At 44.7% G+C, this 20,356-nt stretch overlaps 2 protein-coding genes and 1 pseudogene across 4 annotated transcripts in view; 1 reads left to right on the top strand and 2 right to left on the bottom strand.

The window, feature by feature from the left end:
• phkb (phosphorylase kinase, beta) overlaps nucleotides 1–15,851 on the bottom strand; it is a 447,849-nt gene extending 431,998 nt beyond the window's left edge. For 2 of the 3 annotated variants that reach the window (XM_072518193.1, XM_072518192.1), the window contains exons 1-2: nucleotides 15,695–15,851; nucleotides 14,415–14,507 (exon numbers count right to left, since the gene is read on the bottom strand). In XM_072518193.1, the coding sequence (XP_072374294.1) occupies nucleotides 14,415–14,478 (64 nt within the window). In that variant the 5' untranslated portion in view covers nucleotides 14,479–14,507; nucleotides 15,695–15,851. The remainder of the gene's footprint in view (nucleotides 1–14,414; nucleotides 14,508–15,694) is intronic. The other variant, XM_072518194.1, reaches the window with a different exon arrangement.
• LOC140384959 (U6 spliceosomal RNA) lies at nucleotides 7,084–7,183 on the bottom strand (annotated as a pseudogene).
• An 83-nt stretch (nucleotides 15,852–15,934) lies between the features above and the next one.
• itfg1 (integrin alpha FG-GAP repeat containing 1) overlaps nucleotides 15,935–20,356 on the top strand; it is a 425,532-nt gene continuing 421,110 nt past the window's right edge. The window contains exon 1 of the mRNA XM_072518195.1: nucleotides 15,935–16,179. Within this exon, the coding sequence (XP_072374296.1) occupies nucleotides 15,987–16,179 (193 nt within the window). The 5' untranslated portion in view covers nucleotides 15,935–15,986. The remainder of the gene's footprint in view (nucleotides 16,180–20,356) is intronic.

Here is a 20,356-nt window from a genome sequence, read left to right as displayed (position 1 = left end):
ACGTAGTTTAAGAGGTGTTGGGTGGACCCGGGGACGTAAAATTAGCCGAACAGTGTTTAGAGACTGTATCACTGCAATGATGCCGTGCCACAGGATAGATCATATCCCCAAACCGCTCGGACAAGGGAAAAAGGAATGTTTGGTTGTGAGTGTCAGGGGATAACTGCACTTACTACTATTATGTAATCAGTGGAGCGGGATGCCAGGGAATTGAAACCTGTTAGCAGCATCGATAGGACAGATGATAAAGTGAAACTGTCATGGTTGGAAATGACTTTCATACAAATCCGGTCGTAATCAAAATTAAAGAAATTAAAGTAAATGCAGTAGCAATATCCGACATGTATCAGGGAAAGTTTCGACCCGCTTGGATCACTGAGAGAGCAAAGGAGGAGGAGTTTGAGATTCTGCGAGTCTCACTCAGGGGTGCAACGATAGGAGGAGGAGGCTTAACTGGCCTTAATCGTATGATGTACGTCAATGATGAGAGAAAAAAAAGGGAAATAAATGGAAATCCGGAAGTCCTGGAGAGGGCACTTCTGGAACATCCAAACAAGAATAGAAAGATACAAATTAAGAAATAGGGCCCTCTCCACCTTTGACCTGTTCATTTGGTTTTCAGATGAAGCAAAAGTTACACAGACGAAGAACGAGAACTACACTCCAGAGAAGAATGTTTTAGACAGTATGGGGGGGGGGGGGGGGGAAACTAATGATACAATTGGCTACATATTTGAGGGAATTAAATGACAGAGCCCGGAGGAAAAACCTTACAGGTTGGAAACAAATCAAAATATCAAATTGTTACTGAATAGTGAAACCTTCAGTCAGACATCTCTAACTGGACATTAGCTGATGGATGATCGGTGGTCTCCACGGGGTATGTACTACGCGGTGGAGTTATTCAGGGTCTCGGCAGACGGCAGCGACTGGCAAGGAACCCCCGCATTTTAAATGCCAATAGTTTAAGAATCTTGGCAGCTTGATGCCACGGCGGGAAATTTGTAACCAATGCAGCAAACAATGTGGCATTGGAGAGTGTAATAGTTATTACGGACGAAATGTCCTGCAAGTTGTTAGGGACTGTTATGTATGGATTCAATTGGGTTGTAACCCCAAAAGTTGACTGTATTAAATGTGCAAGTGGTGTTATTGCAAAAAAAACCCAAACAAACAAATAATGGCAAGTATACACTCCATGCTGTAAGGAAAATGATAACAGACAAAAGGGATTTGAAGAACACGGAGTTCTTGTCTCATGTAAGCCAGGGTTGGCAGACTACATGGTTCACTACAGTGTTAGACGATAGTGTGAGGAAGTCAGGAATAGAAACAAGATCGAATGAAGCTTCTGCAATTCATAAAGCAAGATAATCAGTGGATAATACATGATATCATAATTTACCATTCCAATGAGAAACGGAAAACACTTCCTAAAATAAAACCAGTGAGGGATAAAAGACCTTTTTGGTCGCTGATGGACTGAGTTGTGTACTGTTTCTAAGGGACACGAGGAAGCTTCTACGGTGCTGCTACCCCAAGGTAGTCAGATGCCTTGGAGGTAGTGGAACACACGGATATAGCTATTGCGTTACCTTCCTTAGTAGCGACAGCTATGGTTCACGGCGATTGGACTTGAGGAAAGAACAATACAAAGAGTCTATCGACACTGGTCTGCGAGATGGATGAATTTACAATTGATTTCCGTGCACAGTTTACAAATCACGACATGTACACACAAATTACGAGGATCAGGGATATCTGCTAGTCTGTACAACTAGAAGGGGGATATAAATCCTAAAGCAGGATTCAGTTCAGAGTTAGCTCTCATAGCTCGGTCATGGGGTTTTACCTGATGCATGGATTGATAATACTTGTTATTATAATTGTATATTGTATAATCATTGGATGCCTTAATATGTGTTGTAAGATGACTATGGCTTGGATAATGCCGATAGACTCGGCCCATCACCACTCACCAAGATGACATCCCATTACTGGCAACCATCAAGCCAGAAGGAACCCAGACGGAGAGCCAGTGGCTGTAAAAATGTATTGTGTTTATGTACGGAATGTAATGAATTGCGGGACGGTCTTCCAAACTAGACATTGACACAGGTTATTAACCCGGGGATGTTAGGAGGCGGAATAGTTATCATACAATGATAAAAGGAGGGAATGAGGAATGGAGCAAAAGAGCAAGGTACTAGAAAGGGGATAAGTAGCTATAAGTAGTTAGGTAAAGTTAGGAGTAGATACCAATACAGGTGATTAGAGGATTAGGGTAGCGGACTTTTAAACATCTCTAGTGTAGGCTGGAGAAAATGGGTAGCAATATAATTGCCTGTAACTGGGATTTCGCAAAGCATAAAGAGGGGGATGGGCAGCCATTAGGACCGGTGTTCTTTATGCAGTGGATGCTGGGTGAAAGGGGGCCCCAGGGTAAGCTTATATGGCCAGGTCAAGGAATGTGTGAGAAAGACCTACGAGAATCTTGCATTTGCCATCTTGCCTTATTTGGTTGTGTGTGACACTTGATTCTATGTTCATGTGTATAAGATGTAATGTGCTTTGTTTTCACTCACTTCCTCTGGGGATCTCAGGAACAGTGTTGGTCCTGGGTTATCAGAGCGAGTATAGCTTGCAAGCTATTTGAAATAAAACAAAGGAATGTTTATAAATCCAACTTAGCCTTTGACTGAGACCAGACTGGGGACAGGAAGAGTTCAATATCGTCAACAAAGTGACTTTTGAGCCCTTTCGTCTATACAGGGGCACCAGGCAGGGATGTCCGATGTTCCCTTTGCTGTTTGCATTAACGTGAGAGCCACTAGCCATGGTACTAAGGATTTTAAAGCTTGGGAAGGAATAACTGGAGGTGCGGAACATTTGCTGATTTATGCAAGGGATCCAGAGATGTCAGTGGGAAACATTATGGCGATTTTGCAGCTCTTTGGGGCCTTCTCCGACTATAAGCAAAATATAGGAAAGAGCGAATACTTGGTGGTTTGCCGTTCCGGCTAGCAGGAAGTTAATTTTTGGTATTTGTGGTTTTACTGTAGATGGCGACTGTTTATAAGGTGCTTTAAAGCGTTAGCCACTGTTAGCTGTTAGGGGGTGGATGGGGGGATTAGGGGGTGGATGGGGGGTTTAGTGGTGAATGGGGGGTTTAGTGGTGAGTTAGTAACGTTATAAGGGGACAGGAGTGTTTCTTACTGTTTGATTGTTATTCTGTGTTATTGTATGCTTCATGTAAAAATGGTTAAAAATGATAATAAAAATATTTCAACCCTCCTTCAGGCCAGCAGTAGTCCCTTGCCATCAGTGGTACTGGAATCACATGGCATGTCCCCCACCCACTGCTCATTAAACATTAGCAGCAGTAAGGAGCCCTTAAATGCCTCAATTAATGTCAGAGTATGAAGTCCTTCCACAAGCCTTCCTGCCTCAGACTTAATCAGGTCGTGGCACGAATGCACATCCACCCCACATCTCCAAACGTGCCTCTTGAGGGCAGCTCCCATAAATCCATAGAAGACTGGAGAAGGTGATTTGACCCATTGAGCCATGTCTCAGCGAGAGCAATTCAGTTTGTCACACTCCCCAGTCTTTTTCATGTAATCCTACAAATTGTCTCTCCAGATAATTATCCAACTCAGTTTTGAAAAGCATGAATGAATCTAACTCCATGACACTCTCAGGTAGTGCATTCCAGATACTATCATCATTCGGTGCATAAAAATGTTTCTTCCTAATGTGGGCTCTGTTTCTTTTGCAAATCACATATCATCTCTAGATCTTGACCCTTCCACCAGTGAAGCAGTTTGTCTCCATCTACTCTGTCCAGACCCTTCGTGATTTTCAGCACCATTATAAAATCTACTCTCAACCTTCTCTTCTTTATGGAGAACAAGCTGAACTTCTCAGATCCAACTGAAGTCTCTCATCCTTGGAATCATTCTAGTGATTTTTTTCTGCACTCCCTCTAAACGCCTTCCTAAAGTGTGGTGCTCAGAATTAGATACAATACTCCAGTGTTTATCGCAACCTCCTTCCTTTTGTACTTTAGTCAGAGTACATGATATTGTATACCTTATTAACAACTTTCTCACCTTCAATGGTTTATGCACATGTACCTCTAGATCCCTCTGGTCTTGTACCTAGATTTAGAATTCGTATCCTAGATTTAGAATTCATATCCTTTTTTTTTTTTAATATTGCCTTTCCTTTGGTTTCTTACAAAAATGTATCACTTCACAATTCTTAGCGTTAATTTTCATATGCCATATGGCCACCCATTCCACCAGTCTGCCTCTGCCCTCCTCAAGTCCAATGCTATCTTCGTCCCAGTTCACAATGCTTCCAAGCTTTGTCATCCACAAGTTTTGAAAATGTGCCTGCGAAGCCAATCCTAGATCATTTTGTGTAGATCAAGAAAAGCAATGGTTTTAAAGTCCGGGGAACCTTACTTCATACCTTCCTCCAGTCCAAAAAAACAATCATTCATTACTAATCATTGTTTCTCGTCACAGCTAACTTCATAGCAATGCTGCCACTATCCCTTATAACCCATGGACTTCAACTTTGCTGGCAAGACTGTTAAGTGGCACATTATGAAATGCCTTTTGGAAGACCATGTACACCATTTCAAACCACATTACCCTCATTAACCCTCTGTTACCTCATCAAAAAAATCAGTCAAGTCAAAATTAAGTGCAACGCTTTCATCCCAGGGGCCAATCTAGTAACCTTCGCAGTACAGCCCCCAATGCAAGTATATCCTTCCTTAAATATGGAGACTATATCAGCACACAGTATTCCAGTCTCACAAAATAATTACTTTATTCTTGTACTCCAATTCCTTGCAATAAAAGCCAACATACATTAGAATCCCTACAAAGCAGTAGGAGGCCATTTAGGCCCAAAGATGGGTCTGCACCAACCCACTGAAAGAGCATCCTACTTAGGCCCAATCCCCCCAACCCTAACCCCATAAACCCACGGAGAGATAATTTAGCAGTCAATCCACTTCACCTGCACATCTTTGGACTGTGGGAGGAAACCGGAGCACCCAGAGGAAACCCACGCAGACACAGGGCTTGATTCTCTTGCCGCATTGCGTTCAAGCGAGAGCACAACGTGGCCGGATAATCTCGGGGGAGTCCTCGAGCGGACCTCCTGACAGGCTCAGCGCCTTGCGACATTCAGCAGAGTCGCGCGAGACATCGGAGTCGGAACTCCGCCCAAAATGGAATTTTCTCTTGCAGTTTCTGGTTAGCTGGGGTCAAATCACCTTCGCCGTCCTCAGCTTCGGGCGAGGCCGAGCTTGCGGAAGTACATCTTAAACCTAAACCTGCTTAAGACCTATCTGCCCGGGATCCACCGGCCTTCCCAGGGAGGCTGCAGTGGGCGCCGATCAGTGCTGGTCCACACAACATGCATCAGATGGAAAGGCACCGGCGGGCGGAGGGTGGGTGGGGTCCCAGGCCATCAGAGACCCCGGGTGGTCAGGGTAAGTGTAGGGTGGCCCTTCCACAGCTGGCAGCTTAACACTGCTACCCTGGCACTGCCAAGGTGCCCAGATAGCAATGAAAAACTGGCAGGAGCACTGCCTGTGTGCCAAGGTAGCAGTGCAAGAGTGCCCGAGTGCCAGGATGGCACTGGCAAGAGTCAGGGGCTGAGGGGGGCCATGCCCATGAAATAAGGATGGAGAGGGTTTGGAGGTTGAGGGTGCGCAGGGCGGGTAGGTAGGGGTGACGGGTGGGGCCCTGGAAGGGAGGGGTGCTGTAAGGAGGCTTGGGGGACCCTGATGACAGGGGACCCCCAGGGACCCTATAGCGGGTTGTCCTTACTTGGCGGGTGTGGGGTAGTGTCTATGTGTGGGGGGCGACATTGCTCATGGGTGTGAAACCTACAAGCTCACTTAGTGATGGGGGTACCCTTTCAAAATGGCAGCCCGATCTCAGAGTTCAGCTTCCCAGTGCTAAAATAAATTCTAAATGTGGGCGAAACTCCCCAGGGCCCAAAAAAGTGACTAAGTGTCAATGAATAGCGATGGGGAACTCCCTGAAACACCCAACACAAATTAGCATCCACATTGTTTGGGAGAATCACGCCCATGGGAAAAATGTGCAAACTACACACAGTCACCAGAGGTCAGAATCAAACCGGAGTCTCTGTGCTGTTAAGGCAGCAGTGCTAACCACTGTGCCACGCTGGCACGGTGCCATTTTCCTTCCTAGTTGCCCTGAATAGCAAGTGTTTTTTTAATCCATTCACGGGATATAGGGGTCACTGGCTCGGCCTGCATTTTTATAATAACATTTATTGTCACATGTAGGCTTACATTAACACTGCAATGAAGTTACTGTGAAAAGCCCCTAGTCGCCACATTCCGGCACTTGTTCGGGTACAGAAGAGGAAGAATTCAGAATGTCCAAATTGCCTAACAGCACGTCTTTTGGGATTTGTGGGTGGAAACCGAAGCTCCCAGAGAAACCCATGCAGACACACGGGGAGAACATACAGACTCCACCCAGACAGTGACTGGCCCAAGCTGGGAATCGAACCCAAGAACCTGGAGCAATGAAGCAACAGTGCTACCCCACTGTGCTACCGTGCTGCCCACCATTGCCCATCCTCAATTGTCCTTGTCCCGAGGGCATTTGAGAGTCAACCACATTGCTGTGGGTCTCGTCGCATGCAGGTGGATGACCAGGTAAGGATTTCAGATTTCCTTCCCTAAAGGACATTGGTGAACCAGATGGGTTTTTACAACAACGACAATGATTTCAGGGTCATCAATAGATTTTTAATTCCAGATTTATTTTTCATCGAATTCAACTTTCACCATTTGCCATGTTGGGATTCAAACCCTGATACCGAGTGTTTCTTTGACGACTAGTCCAGTGATACTACCACTACACCACTGTCTCCCCGTACTGTAAATTCTATGTATTTTTATGTAATCTAAATAATACTTGTACTATCCTTTTAGTGCAAAATGGATGACTTTACACTGTCAGAGTTGAAATCCATCTGCCACATTTTATTACCCACTCACTTAATCTGCCCACTCAAAATCAAAAAAGGGAATGTTTCATGAATTTGCATGTCCTTCTTGTGAAGGGTCATGCCAATCTTCTCTATATCATTCAAAAGAGGGTGGGAAAATATATTGATCTGCTTTTATAAATGATTAGACAGTTAACTATATTCTATAAATATGCCAATGACAGTCTTAAAATAATGTACAGAGAAAGAGAAATCAACAAAGTCACATCTTCCGGTTTCTTCCAACTCTATTAGAAGAGGTTGTTGCTAAACTGAAGAATTTTTCAGCAATAGTAATTAGCCTCAAGTTCAACTAAAAATTCCTCAGCATTAGTGGTGCTACGACAAACAAGGTTGGCAGTGAATTTCAATGTATTCCAGACATCACATTACTTGTGAACAACATCATGGCAGACAAGCCTGAAAGCGCATCATTATCTAAGCGTCGAAAGTTCAGATGACTTCCTCTTGCTGTTCTAAACAAACTATTTTCATAACTTCAAAGTGCTGGCTATTGTTTCTTCTTTCCTTTTGGTTCCAACAGTTAAACAATTGTTTGAGACTCGGGGTCTGAAGGACGAGCTCTCTCAACAGTAAAAAAGGTTGCATCCTCTTGAAAAGATGGTGGAGTTTCTGAATCGAAAGCATAGAAACAGCATTGCCGATTTTTCTGCCTGAGCTTGAAGTCATCAACTATTCCTTCATACAACATAGAAAATACAGCACAGAACAGGCCCTTCGGCCCACGATGTTGTGCCGAACCTTTGTCCTAGATTAATCATAGATTATCATTGAATTTACAGTGCAGAAGGAGGCCATTCGGCCCTTTGAGTCTGCACCGGCTCTTGGAAAGAGCACCCTACCCAAACTCAACACCTCCACCCAACACCAAGGGCAATTTTGGACACCAAGGGCAATTTATCATGGCCAATCCACCTAACCTGCACATCTTTGGACTGTGGGAGGAAACCGGAGCACCAGGAGGAAACCCACGCAGACACGGGGAGGATGTGCATACTCCGCACAGACAGTGATCCAAGCCGGAATCGAACCTGGGACCCTGGAGCTGTGAAGCAATTGTGCTATCCACAATGCTACCGTGCTGCCCTCAAGAACAAATAAATCTACACTATATCATTTTACCATAATCCATGTACCTATCCAATAGCTGCTTGAAGGTCCCTAATGTTTCCGACTCAACTACTTCCACAGGCAGTGCATTCCATGCCCCCACTACTCTCTGGGTAAAGAACCTACCTCTGATATCCCTCCTATATCTTCCACCTTAAATTTATGTCCCCTTGCAATGGTTTGTTCCACCCGGGGAAAAAGTCTCTGACTGTCTACTCTATCTATTCCCCTGATCATCTTATAAACCTCTATGAAGTCGACCCTCATTCTTCTCCGTTCTAATGAGAAAAGGCCTAGCACCCTCAACCTTTCCTCGTAAGACCTACTCTCCATTCCAGGCAACATCCTGGTAAATCTCCTTTGCACCTTTTCCAAAGCTTCCACATCCTTCCTAAAATGAGCATAGTACGAACTTGGCTATAAGTTTCTGCTCGGCGATTCTGCGTTGTCGCGCGTCCTGAAGGCCGCCTTGGAGAACGCTTACCCGGAGATCAGAGGCTGAATGCCCTTGACTGCTGAAGTGTTCCCCGACTGGAAGGGAACATTCCTGCCTGGTGATTGTTGCGCGATGTCCGCTCATTCGTTGTCGCAGCGTCTGCATGGTCTCGCCAATGTACCACGCTTCGGGGCATCCTTTCCTGCAGCGTACGAGGTAGACAACGTTGGCCAAGTCGCACGAGTATGTACCGCGTACCTGGTGGGTGGTGTTCTCACGTGTAATGGTGGTATCCATGTCGATGATCTGGCACGTCTTGCAGAGATTGCCATGGCAGGGTTGTGTGGTGTCGTGGTCACTGTTCTGAAGACTGGGTAGTTTGCTGCAAACAATGGTTCGTTTGAGGTTGCGCGGTTGTTTGAAGGCAAGCAGTGGGGGTGTGGGGATGACCTTGGCAAGATGTTCATCGTCATCAATGACATGTTGAAGGCTGTGAAGAAGATGACGTAGTTTCTCCGCTCCGGGGAAGTACTGGACGACGAAAGGTATTCTGTCGGTTGTGTCCCATGTTTGTCTTCTGAGGAGGTCGGTGCGGTTTTTCGCTGTGGCGCGTTGGAACTGTTGATCGATAAGTCGAGTGCCATATCACGTTCGTACCAAGGCATCTTTCAACGTCTGTAGATGTCTGTTACGCCCCTCCTCGTCTGAGCAGATCCTGTGTATACGGAGAGCTTGTCCATAGGGGATGGCTTCTTTAATGTGTTTAGGGTGGAAGCTGGAGAAGTGGAGTATCGTGAGGTTATCCGTGGGTTTGCGGTAAAGCGAAGTGCTGAGGTGACCGTCCTTGATGGAGACGAGTGTGTCCAAGAATGCAACTGATTTTGGAGAGTAGTCCATGGTGAGTCTGATGGTTGGATGGAACTTATTAATGTCATTGTGTAGTCGTTTCAGTGATTCTTCACCGTGGGTCCAAAGGAAAAAAATGTCATCGATGTATCTGGTGTATAACGTCGGTTGAAAGGTTGAATTTGGTCCCCATGGCTGTTCTGTGCGTCTAGATGAAGAAATTGTTGTCGAAGGTGAAGACGTTGTGATCCAGAATGAAGCGGATGAGTTGCAGAATTGCGTCTGGAGATTGGCAGTTGTCGGTGTTGAGTACTGAGGCTGTTGCAGCAATGCCGTCGTCATGGGGGATGCTGGTGTAGAGTGGCGAGACGTCCATTGTGACGAGGAATGTTCCTGGTTCAACTGGTCCATGGGTGCTGAGTTTCTGTAGGAAGTCCGTCGTTTCGCGACAGAAGCTGGGCGTACCTTGTACGATGGGCTTCAAGATGCCCTCGAAGTAGCTAGAGAGGTTCTCACACAAGGTCCCATTGCCTGAAACGATAGGGCGGCCTGGTGTGTTGGCCTTATGTATTTTAGGGAGGCAGTAGAGATCTCCAATGCGGGGAGTACGTGGGATGAGAGCACGTAGGGTGCTCTGAAGATCTGGATCCAAGGTCTTGATCACTCTGTTAAGTTGGCGGATGTGTTCCTTGGTCGGACCTGCGGGTAACTGTCTGTAGTGTTCTTGGTTGTTCAGTTGTCGGTATACTTCTTTGCAGTAGTCCATTCTGTTCAGTATGACAGTGGCCCCTCCTTTGTCTGCTGGTTTGATGACGATGCTGCGGTTGGTCTCGAGAGGGCGGATGGCATTGCGTTTTGCTTGGGTGACTTTCGGGGCTGTCTTGTGAATGCGACTGATGAATCTGGCATTGACGCGACTCCTGACGGCTTGAGCATACATGTCGAGTCTAAGGCAGCGGCCTTCCGGAGGGGTCCAATTCGACACTTTCCTCTTCGGTTGCCGCACCGCAGATCTCTCGGTCTGCTATTCCGGTTCATTGATAGTCTGCTTGGGTTCGCTGTTGGCCTCTTGGGGTCGGTGGTCTTGGGAGCCTCATTCGCCTGATGAATTCCTCAGTGTCTGCCGCATGACTGATGGGGTCCATTTTGGTGGATCTGCAGAAATAGGGCAGCACGGTAGCATAGTGGATAGCACAATTGCTTCACAGCTCCAGGGTCCCAGGTTCGATTCCTGGCTTGGGTCACTGTCTGTGCGAAGTCTGCACGTCCTCCCCGTGTGTGCGTGGGTTTCCTCCGGGTGCTCCGGTTTCCTCCCACAGTCCAAAGATGTGCAGGTTAGGTGGATTGGCCATGTTAAATTGTCCTTAGTGTCCAAAATTGCCCTTAGTGTTGGGTGTGGTTACTGGGTTAAGGGGTTATGGGGATAGGGTGGAGGTGTGGGCTTCGATAGGGTGCTCTTTCCAAGAGCCGGTGCAGACTCGATGGGCCGAATGGCCTCCTTCTGCACTGTAAATTCTATGAAATAGAGCCCTCTGCTGAGGACTTCGATTTTGTCTGGTTGAAGGGTGTAGTCTGACAAGTTGACAATAGATTTCCCTGTATTGTTTTCTACTGTGGCACCGGGGGTGGCTTGGTTGCTGCCAATGGTGATGCCAAGTTTCTCAAGCTTTCTGTTCTTGGTGTGCATATAGGTGGCATAGTATTGTTGTCTCATCTGTTTGGCGGTGTTCCGCAGCTGGTCTGCTGCATCCTGAGAGCATGTTGAGAATATGGCCTCTATCTTGGTTTCCAGGTTGCGTCGTCTGCTGTAGAGCTGGCGGACGAGGTGGTTGAGGAGTGTGAGAGAGGTGCGACGGCAGAGTCTCTCAGCGTAGTCTGTGTTGTAGGTCGACTTGAGTGGGTTTGTGATCTGTAGCCCTTTCGGGATCTTGTCTGCTTTCTTGCATCTTTGTAGAAACTTAATGTCAGTGTCTCTTTGCACTATCTTCCTGGGGATCCTCTCCACTTTGAGCCGGCAGTTTGCGGTGTCGATGGTAGCCATGATGTGGAGATGCCGGCGTTGGACTGGGGTGAGCACAGTACCAAGTCTTACAACACCAGGTTAAAGTCCAACAGGTTTGTTTCGATGTCACTAGCTTTCGGAGCGCTGCTCCTTCCTCAGGTGAATAAAGAGGTATGTTCCAGAAACATATATGGTAACTGGGATCCAGGCTGAATATTTGCCATCCACCACCACTCTCTGACTTCTATCGGTTAGCCAGTTCGTTATCCAACTGGCCAAATTTCCCACTATCCCATGCCTCCTTACTTTCTGCAGAAGCCTACCATGGGGAACCTTATCAAATGCCTTACTAAAATCCATGTACACTACATCCACTGCTTTACCTTCATCCACATGCTTGGTCACCTCCTCAAAGAATTCAATAAGACTTGAAAGGCAAGACCTACCCCTCACAGATCCGTGCTGACTATCCCTAATCAAGCAGTGTCTTTCCAGATGCTCAGAAATCCTATCCTTCAGTACCCTTTCCATTACTTTGCCTACCACCGAAGTAAGACTAACTGGCCTGTAGTTCCCAGGGTTATCCCTAGTCCCTTTTTTGAACAGGGGCACGACATTCGCCACTCTCCAATCCCCTGGTACCACCCCTGTGGACAGTGAGGACGAAAAGATCATTGCCAACGGCTCTGCAATTTCATCTCTTGCTTCCCATAGAATCCTTGGATATATCCCGTCAGGCCCGGGGGACTTGTCTATCCTCAAGTTTTTCAAAATGCCCAACACATCTTCCTTCCTAACAAGTATTTCCTCGAGCTTACCAATCTGTTTCACACTGTCCTCTCCAACAATATCGCCCCTCTCATTTGTAAATACAGAAGAAAAGTACTCGTCCAAGACCTCGCCTATCTCTTCAGACTCAATACACAATCTCCCGCTACTGTCCTTGATCGGACCTACCCTCGCTCTAGTCATTCTCATATTTCTCACATATGTGTAAAAGGCCTTGGGGTTTTCCTTGATCCTACCCGCCAAAGATTGTTCATGCCCTCTCTTAGCTCTCCTAATCCCTTTCTTCAGTTCCCTCCTGGCTATCTTGTATCCCTCCAACGCCCTGTCTGAACCTTGTTTCCTCAGCCTTACATAAGTCTCCTTTTTCCTCTTAACAAGACATTCAACCTCTCTTGTCAACCATGGTTCCCTCACTCGACCATCTCTTCCCTGCCTGACAGGGGCACACATATCAAGGACACGTAGTACCTGTTCCTTGAACAAGTTCCACATTTCACTTGTGTCCTTCTCTGACAGCCTATGTTCCCAACTTATGCACTTCAATTCTTGTCTGACAACATCGTATTTACCCTTCCCCCAATTGTAAACCTTGCCCTGTTGCATGCACCTATCCCTCTCCATTACTAAAGTGAAAGTCACAGAATTGTGGTCATTATCTCCAAAATGCTCCCCCACTAACAAATCTATCACTTGCCCTGGTTCATTACCAAGTACTAAATCCAATATTGCCCCTCCTCTGGTCGGACAATCTACATACGGTGTTAGAAAAGCTTCCTGGACACACTGCACAAACACCACCCCATCCAAGCTATTTGATCTAAAGAGTTTCCACTCAATGTTTGGGAAGTTGAAGTCGCCCATGACTACTACCCTGTGACTTCTGCACCTTTCCAAAATCTGATTCCCAATCTGTTCCTCCACATCTCTGCTACTATTGGGGGGCCTATAGAAAACTCCTAACAAGGTGACTGCTCCTTTCCTATTTCTGACTTCAACCCATACTACCTCAGTAGGGTGATGCTCCTCGAACTGCCTTTCTGCAGCTGTTATACTATCTCTAATTAACAATGCCACCCCCCACCTCTTTTACCACCCTCCCTAATCTTATTGAAATCTATAACCAGGGACCTCCAACAACCATTTCTGCCCCTCTTCTATCCAAGTTTCCGTGATGGCCACCACATCGTAGTCCCAAGTACCGATCCATGCCTTAAGTTCACCCACCTTATTTCTGATGCTTCTTGTGTTGAAGTATACACACTTCAACCCACCTCCGTGCCTGCAAGTACTCTCCTTTGTCAGTGTTCCCTTCCCCACTGCCTCATTACACGCTTTGGCGTCCTGAATATCGGCTACCTTAGTTGCTGGACTACAAGTCCGGTTCCCATTCCCCTGCCAAATTAGTTTAAACCCTCTCGAAGAGTAAGATGCAACCCTTCCTTGTTCCAATATTATTTTCCAGTAAAAAAGTAGAATTGTGCAAATGCCTACTTCACAGCTTTAGTTATCTATGAGAGATACAGACAGAATTTGAGCTGCTTCATACAAATACTTTTAGGGGTAACAAATAGAATACTAAAGAAACATAATTCACTTCAAGTGGAAACAAGAGTTGATGGAATCAGTGTACCACGTGGTTCATTTACTGAGTGTGTGATAAGCCTTTCATAAGGGATTACAAATATGATGCGGCTCATACGCAGTTAAAAAATATGTTTTTAAAACTCTTTTGAATTTCTGGGCATTAGCTTTGCAGACGATGACCTGAACATTTGAATAATTTTTAACTCGTAAGAAATGGGCGAAAATCAATATTAACAAATAGAAGAAGAAACAACCTAATTCTCGTTTCAACACCCAGCTGCCTACTGTGGATGAGCAGGACTGTAGACAACATGATCCATTGGAATGAATGATGCAAGGTTTCTTGTGTGAGGCAGTCTGACATTTACTTTCAGGCTCATGCACTTAGAGCTTAAGAGAAGCTATGGTCTTCTGCTGTTGGACCCTAGCAAGTGCTACATTTATCTGTGTGTCATAATATTAAATGCATCACCATACAATACAAATTTACATATTCATTTGAAGATGAAGGGCATATATTTTGCATACTCATGCTGGAATGTTACGTTCAGAGTATAAACAGTAACAACTTACCCAGTAAGGAGTAACTATGATTGTAGATGGGGTTGTCATCATCAACGAAGTTGGGAACTTCCATTTTCAACTTTCAAAAACACGCTTCTCTTGCTACAGCATATTATAGCAATTCACACATCAAATGATTAATTCATACATGCAAGGTTAGTAAATAATGCGCATTGAAATCTAAGTGAGCATGCATTTACTGTTACATTTTTCAAAACCACAACAGATCTCAATATATAAATAAATCAATATGGTAATTATAAGTTTAAACATCAACATGCTCTTTAAACATGGAATTTATCACAATGACAACACTGTATAAAGTACAGGGACAATGCTGTAAATAAGAAAAATGTAACAAAAGCCAACCTTAAAAACTGAAATGGAGAGATTGGAAAATGTTAAATTGATTAAGATTGTTTTTTAAAATATAAGTTTACAGAATATCTCCAACATTTATGAATGTCTGCAAAACCTGATTATGAAAAAGGTGGTCATCATGAAGCATTACCCTAAAAGGTGCATGCTATTCTGAAATATGCATGAAAATCGAAAAGTATTAGTATATTTAATTTGATTTCCTGATGTTACTTTAGCACAAGAAGCATGGTGCTCCATGAATAATAAATTCAACAACTGGTGAAATGTACCCCTTCTCTACGACCCCAAATTACAAATGCAGTCGTTTGAACGTTGAAGCAAAGGAAATTTTAAATGGGGTTTAAATTGCTTAGCATCACGGGGCAGACATATCAGGAGTTCCGTGACCTTTACAGTAAAGGTTACAGTTGAGACGGCAGTGGTAGCTAATAACGTTTGTACCTGGACACACTCAAGAGATTAATAAAGATTATTTTGTCAACAATACATTTGATTATGTTTCCACGGATGCTTCCCATTTTAGTTGCAGGTTCGGCAAGTTTCGGTCTTATCTACAGTACACATTTATGCTACGCATTTGGAAATAGCATGCAGAGGACTGAAAATAGCATTGGCACCAATACCAACAGCAAAAGCAACCTAAATAGAAAGTGTACTACACGAGTAGTTAATTGCAAACCACCGAAAGTTCCAACAATGTGTTTTATTCAACAACACGCGTGCACATACATATTATAAATATATTAGGGCATACTGTGTTACACAGGAGCAGACTTCAGACAAGGACAGTCAGAACCAAAGTAAAAAGTTAAGCCAAACACGTTCAGCACTCACTAACAAGCCTGGGATGTAAAACATAACACCGCCGTTAATATTTTCGATCTCATGCCACCTATTTATTTGCAAACCTGTACGTTTCGATCGGGCTCTTAAGTCTGTCAACATCCAGCGCATATCGTCCATACTGGATCAGGCCGTACCGCGCGACAGTGTCGCGAAATGCACACCTGACCCTAAATTTCTCCAGATGCTTCAAGCCGCCTTTTAAAAAAGCACCAATATATTTAAATACTAATTCAGTTTTTGCGACGCCACTTTTTTTTTTGCCTTCACTGGATTGGGCGAGGTGCCGCGGTTTCCGGCCGGAAAGCAGTTTGCCCTGGGCTGCTGGGTGAAGGTGTTCTCCCTCTGTGTCCGGCCATGGGCCCCACTCTCATCTCATCTCTCCCCCTCCTCTTCGCCGCAGCCTTATGCCTTCTCCCCTGGCACCCTGCCGCCTCCGCCTTGCAGGATGTCACCACCGAGCTCTTCGGGTCGGAAGCCTGGGGCACCGTGGCTGCATTTGGAGACTTTAACTCAGACAAGCAGACAGACATCTTTCTCATCAGATCAAGTGAGTAGCTCCAACCAGTCGGCAGGGTAGGGACTGGTTCTAGTGCTTATCGTAGCGAACTTGACAGGTGAGGGAGGATGCCTGTCTGCCGTTGGTGCCATTGCTGTTTTCTGTTCACGTTTGTTTATGTACTTAATCCAGCACCTGTCAAAACATTTTACAACAGGATCTCTTCAGAAATTTCAGAGGATGTGTTTATTGAATGTTCCACTTATTAGTCATGATGTGGAGATGTCGGCGTTGAACTGGGGTGGGTACAGTAAGAAGTCTTACAACACCAGGTTAAAGTCCAACAGGTTTGTTTGGAGTGGTGATGAAGGACTCACCTGATGAAGGAGCTGTGCTCCGAAAGCTAGTGACTCCAAACTAACCTGTTGGACTTTAACCTGGTGTTCTAAGACTTCTCACTGTGCTCATTTATTAGCAACAAAGTGTGGTTTAACTTTTAACCCAATGTTCAGGCATTCAGTTAACTTTACTTTTTCTTTTAATTGTAGTTTTGAAATGTTGCGAGCACCTTTTTAATTAGTTTCTCGGAGTATCTTCATAAATCGTCTTACCAGTCGCAAAACAATAGTACTACTGTTGATTTAAGGAGTGTATTTTAGTGGATGTTATCCTCGACAACCTATATTGTCTCCCTGTCTCCCGATGAAGTGTAAAATTATGATAACCAGAGATCCCTCCCTCTGTAACCACAGTCCTGCCTGCCAGTAAATCTTTCTGATTCCAGCCTCTTGCTCAACTATTTTTCAACATTTATAAATCAACATTGCATTTCAAAAATAACAGTACTATATTGAACATTCGTATTGAGCAGAAACTGATTAATTGTTGCAACTTGATTCCTAAAAATTCAATCAATAAAAGTGTACAAAGTGTTGGGGAACAAGTTCAACATTACTTGCAACTTTTCTTGACATTAATCTTGTGTATACTAAAGCTAAGAATATGGAAGCCAAATTGAATATGTCAGCTAACCTGACTTGGGGACAAAGTGGAGAGAGGCAAAAACAACTTTAACAAAATTAATAATTTTGTCATGGGAACAAAATTGTAAAATTCCCTGTCAAGTTACTTTGTCAATCAGCTACTGTGATAGAACAACCATGTTCTGAAAATGACTACACAGCTTGCAGCTATCCAGTAATGATATTTATCTGTTTAGCACTCTTCAGGGAAAACCCCATCCCTTCCTAGACTTTGCACAATATGATTCTGGATGGAAGAGTGGATTGGATGTTGTTGGCAAAAACCTATCCTCAGCAATGTCCGAGAGAGAGCTAACTGTCATTTGTAGACAAAATTTTGTCCGTTGGAACTTCACAAAAGTTTACTGACAAGTTATTACTTCCATATTTATGTACGGAACAGAAGCTTTGTAACTTTTTAGTTCTACCGTTTCAATCCATAAAGACAGTGGTGATTAAGAAGGCTCTCATGTTATATGCCCCAGCCTAAGTTGTCTCTTTTTCAGGCCTCTTAAGTAGACACAAAGGTTAAATGTAATTAAAATCTGCCCTTGTTATATTTATGTCTACATCCTGTCACAGCAACTAATATCGAGAGAAGAAAAATCAGTGCTATATACTGCTTTAATTTTTAATGTTTTGAATCTATTTTATGTCTCTGGGGATGAAGCAGCTGATAAGCTCAAATGTCCACTAAGAATAAAAAAAATCTCTGAACAGCCTGCAATTATTACAGAAGCAGTCAATCAATCACATAGCTTTTGACTGGCCTCATGAACTCCATGTGCCTTCGGCAATAATACCTGATGTAAAATCTTTAATTTATTAAGCACTACAAAATTCAACAATTAACAAAAATATACTAAAGTTACTTAAAATCACATTTCTAATTGTTCCAACCACTCGGTCGTGGCTAGTGAAACAACTACATTTGTAAGCCTTTAGCAATCTATTTAGGATTCAGAGCCACTTAATTTAAATAACCTGATAGTTGAAACATTTTTAAGCACTAACTTCCACTTGCATTCATTGCTTAGTTCAAATTAATGGGGAATTCATTTTTTCTAGCAAATAAATACAGTACTTCAAATCATCAAGATTATAGGTGAGGTTTCAGACTTTAGATCTTACCTCTACTGTACACTATCCTATTCCTATGCATTACAATTCAGTGAATTCTGCAAAGCAGCTAGGTTACAATTCCCATAAGCCAACTTGCAGCCTTGCCTCCAGCACAATGCATGTACAAGCTTTATCTCTGTTTCTTTTTTTTTAAATCACAAGTCAAAGCCCTAGTTCCCTTCATGACACAGTCCTTTGCTATGGAAGTTAACATCAGCACTCGGATTCTCAATCCAGAGAAATCTCGCACAACCTCTTGAAAGTTGATTTAAAAGGTATACAAGTTGGGTGTGTGGAAAGGTGGCACAATGTAAGCTCATGAAAAAGTTCATGAAATGCTCCAACTCTGCTCCTAAATGTTCCACTTTTTTCAATTATGGAAGTCACTGAATGCCCTGAACACCAGATGTACCACATGGTTTTGCAAGACTTTTCTAAAGGTTCTGTCAGCAATTCCTATGAATTCTTTCAAAGCCTCCACAAATTAAAGTGACACTGTTGCAATGAAGAATGCATCCCAGAGATAGGACTGAACAATTTGAACTACCACTCTGACAGACTACATCTCCTAAGTATGTACAATTAGCATTGAGAAGTGTGTAAAAGTCATAGAATCAAAGGATGGCTGTAGCACATAAGGAGGCCATTTGGCTCATCGTGTCTGCACCTGGTCTCTGCATAGGAACACAGTGATGTGTTGTGTGAGTTGGTTCAACGTTGACTGCAACTGGATGCAGTGAAACGAGAAACAGGCTTCCGACACAGGAGATGGTCCAACATTGTTTTATTGAACTTGCTGATTGCTGTACATAACCTGCTGTGGGTTGACACTCTATTAATCTAACTGATAACCTCCTACTGACTTGACCAGACTAGCTCTCTACCACATGGAGATGGTGCTCACTGGCTTGTGCACTCTAACTATCTCAGTAGCTGTGTCCTGTGAGAGAGGGGGGGACGCCGGCACTTGGACAGGCGGGATTGCTGCCATTTCGGTGGCCTCGTGGATAGGCGGGATCACTGCCAGATCGGTGGCCATGTGGGGCGAGATGTCCTGAGGTGGCATGATGACATGCGGAGAAATGCGGTCACGTGGTGGGCAGTGAACTTTGCGCAGCGCCCTCCTGTTGCGCCGTAGAATGGAGCCATCAGCCAGTTGAACAATGCAAGACCTGGGGGAAGCTTGTCTGACGACAGCAACTGGGGCTGACCAGCCTCCCTCAGGCAACTGCACGCGAACAACATCTTCTGGAGCCAGCGCAGGCAGATCCGTGGCATGAAAATCATACGTGATCTTCTGCTGGTCCCTGGATCGCTGCACTTTCTGCAGCACCGTGAGGTGGTCAAGGTCTGGAACATGGATGGCTGGAACAGTCGTCCTCGGGTTGCGGTTCCTGAGCAGCTGCGCCGGAGACAAACTAGTCGACAGAGGGGTTGCCCTGTATGCCAACAGCGCCAGGTTGAAATCCGAGGCTGAGTTTGCAGCCTTGCACAGCAACAGCTTGACAATATGGACCCCTTTTTCGGCCTTCCTGTTTGATTGCGGGTAATGGGGACTGGATGTGATATGCCTGAAGTGGTAGGATCATGCAAAGTCGGACCACTGTCACTCATTACTGTGAGTGATATCCTGTGCCTGGCAAACGTCTCTTTGCAGGCATTGATGATTGACTTGGATGTGAGGTCAGACAATTTCATCACTTCCGGGTAGCTGGAGAAGTAGCCGACCAAGAGCACATAATCACGCCCATTTGCGTGAAAGAGGTCTATCTCCACCTTGGACCACGGAGAAGTCACAATCTCGTGCTGTTGCAGTGTTTCCTTGGGCTGAGCTGGTTGAAATTTCTGGCATGTTGTGCAGTTGAGGACCGTGTTGGCAATGTCCTGGCTGATGCCAGGCCAGTAAACTGCCTGCCGAGCTCTGCGTCAACATTTCTCGACCCCAAGGTGACCCTCGTGGATCTGTCTGAGCACCATGGTTTGGGGAATGACAATTCTGTCTAGTTTAAGAAGGATCCCCTCAACCACCGTTAACTCGTCCTTAATGTTGAAGAACTGGGGGCACTTCCCCTTTTGCCAGCCAT

This window comes from Scyliorhinus torazame, chromosome 10 (assembly GCF_047496885.1).
Source record: "Scyliorhinus torazame isolate Kashiwa2021f chromosome 10, sScyTor2.1, whole genome shotgun sequence".
NCBI classification, from domain to species: domain Eukaryota; kingdom Metazoa; phylum Chordata; class Chondrichthyes; order Carcharhiniformes; family Scyliorhinidae; genus Scyliorhinus; species Scyliorhinus torazame.
The sequence above is the reverse complement of the archived record's forward strand: the minus strand, read 5'-3'. Positions and strand labels throughout refer to the sequence as shown.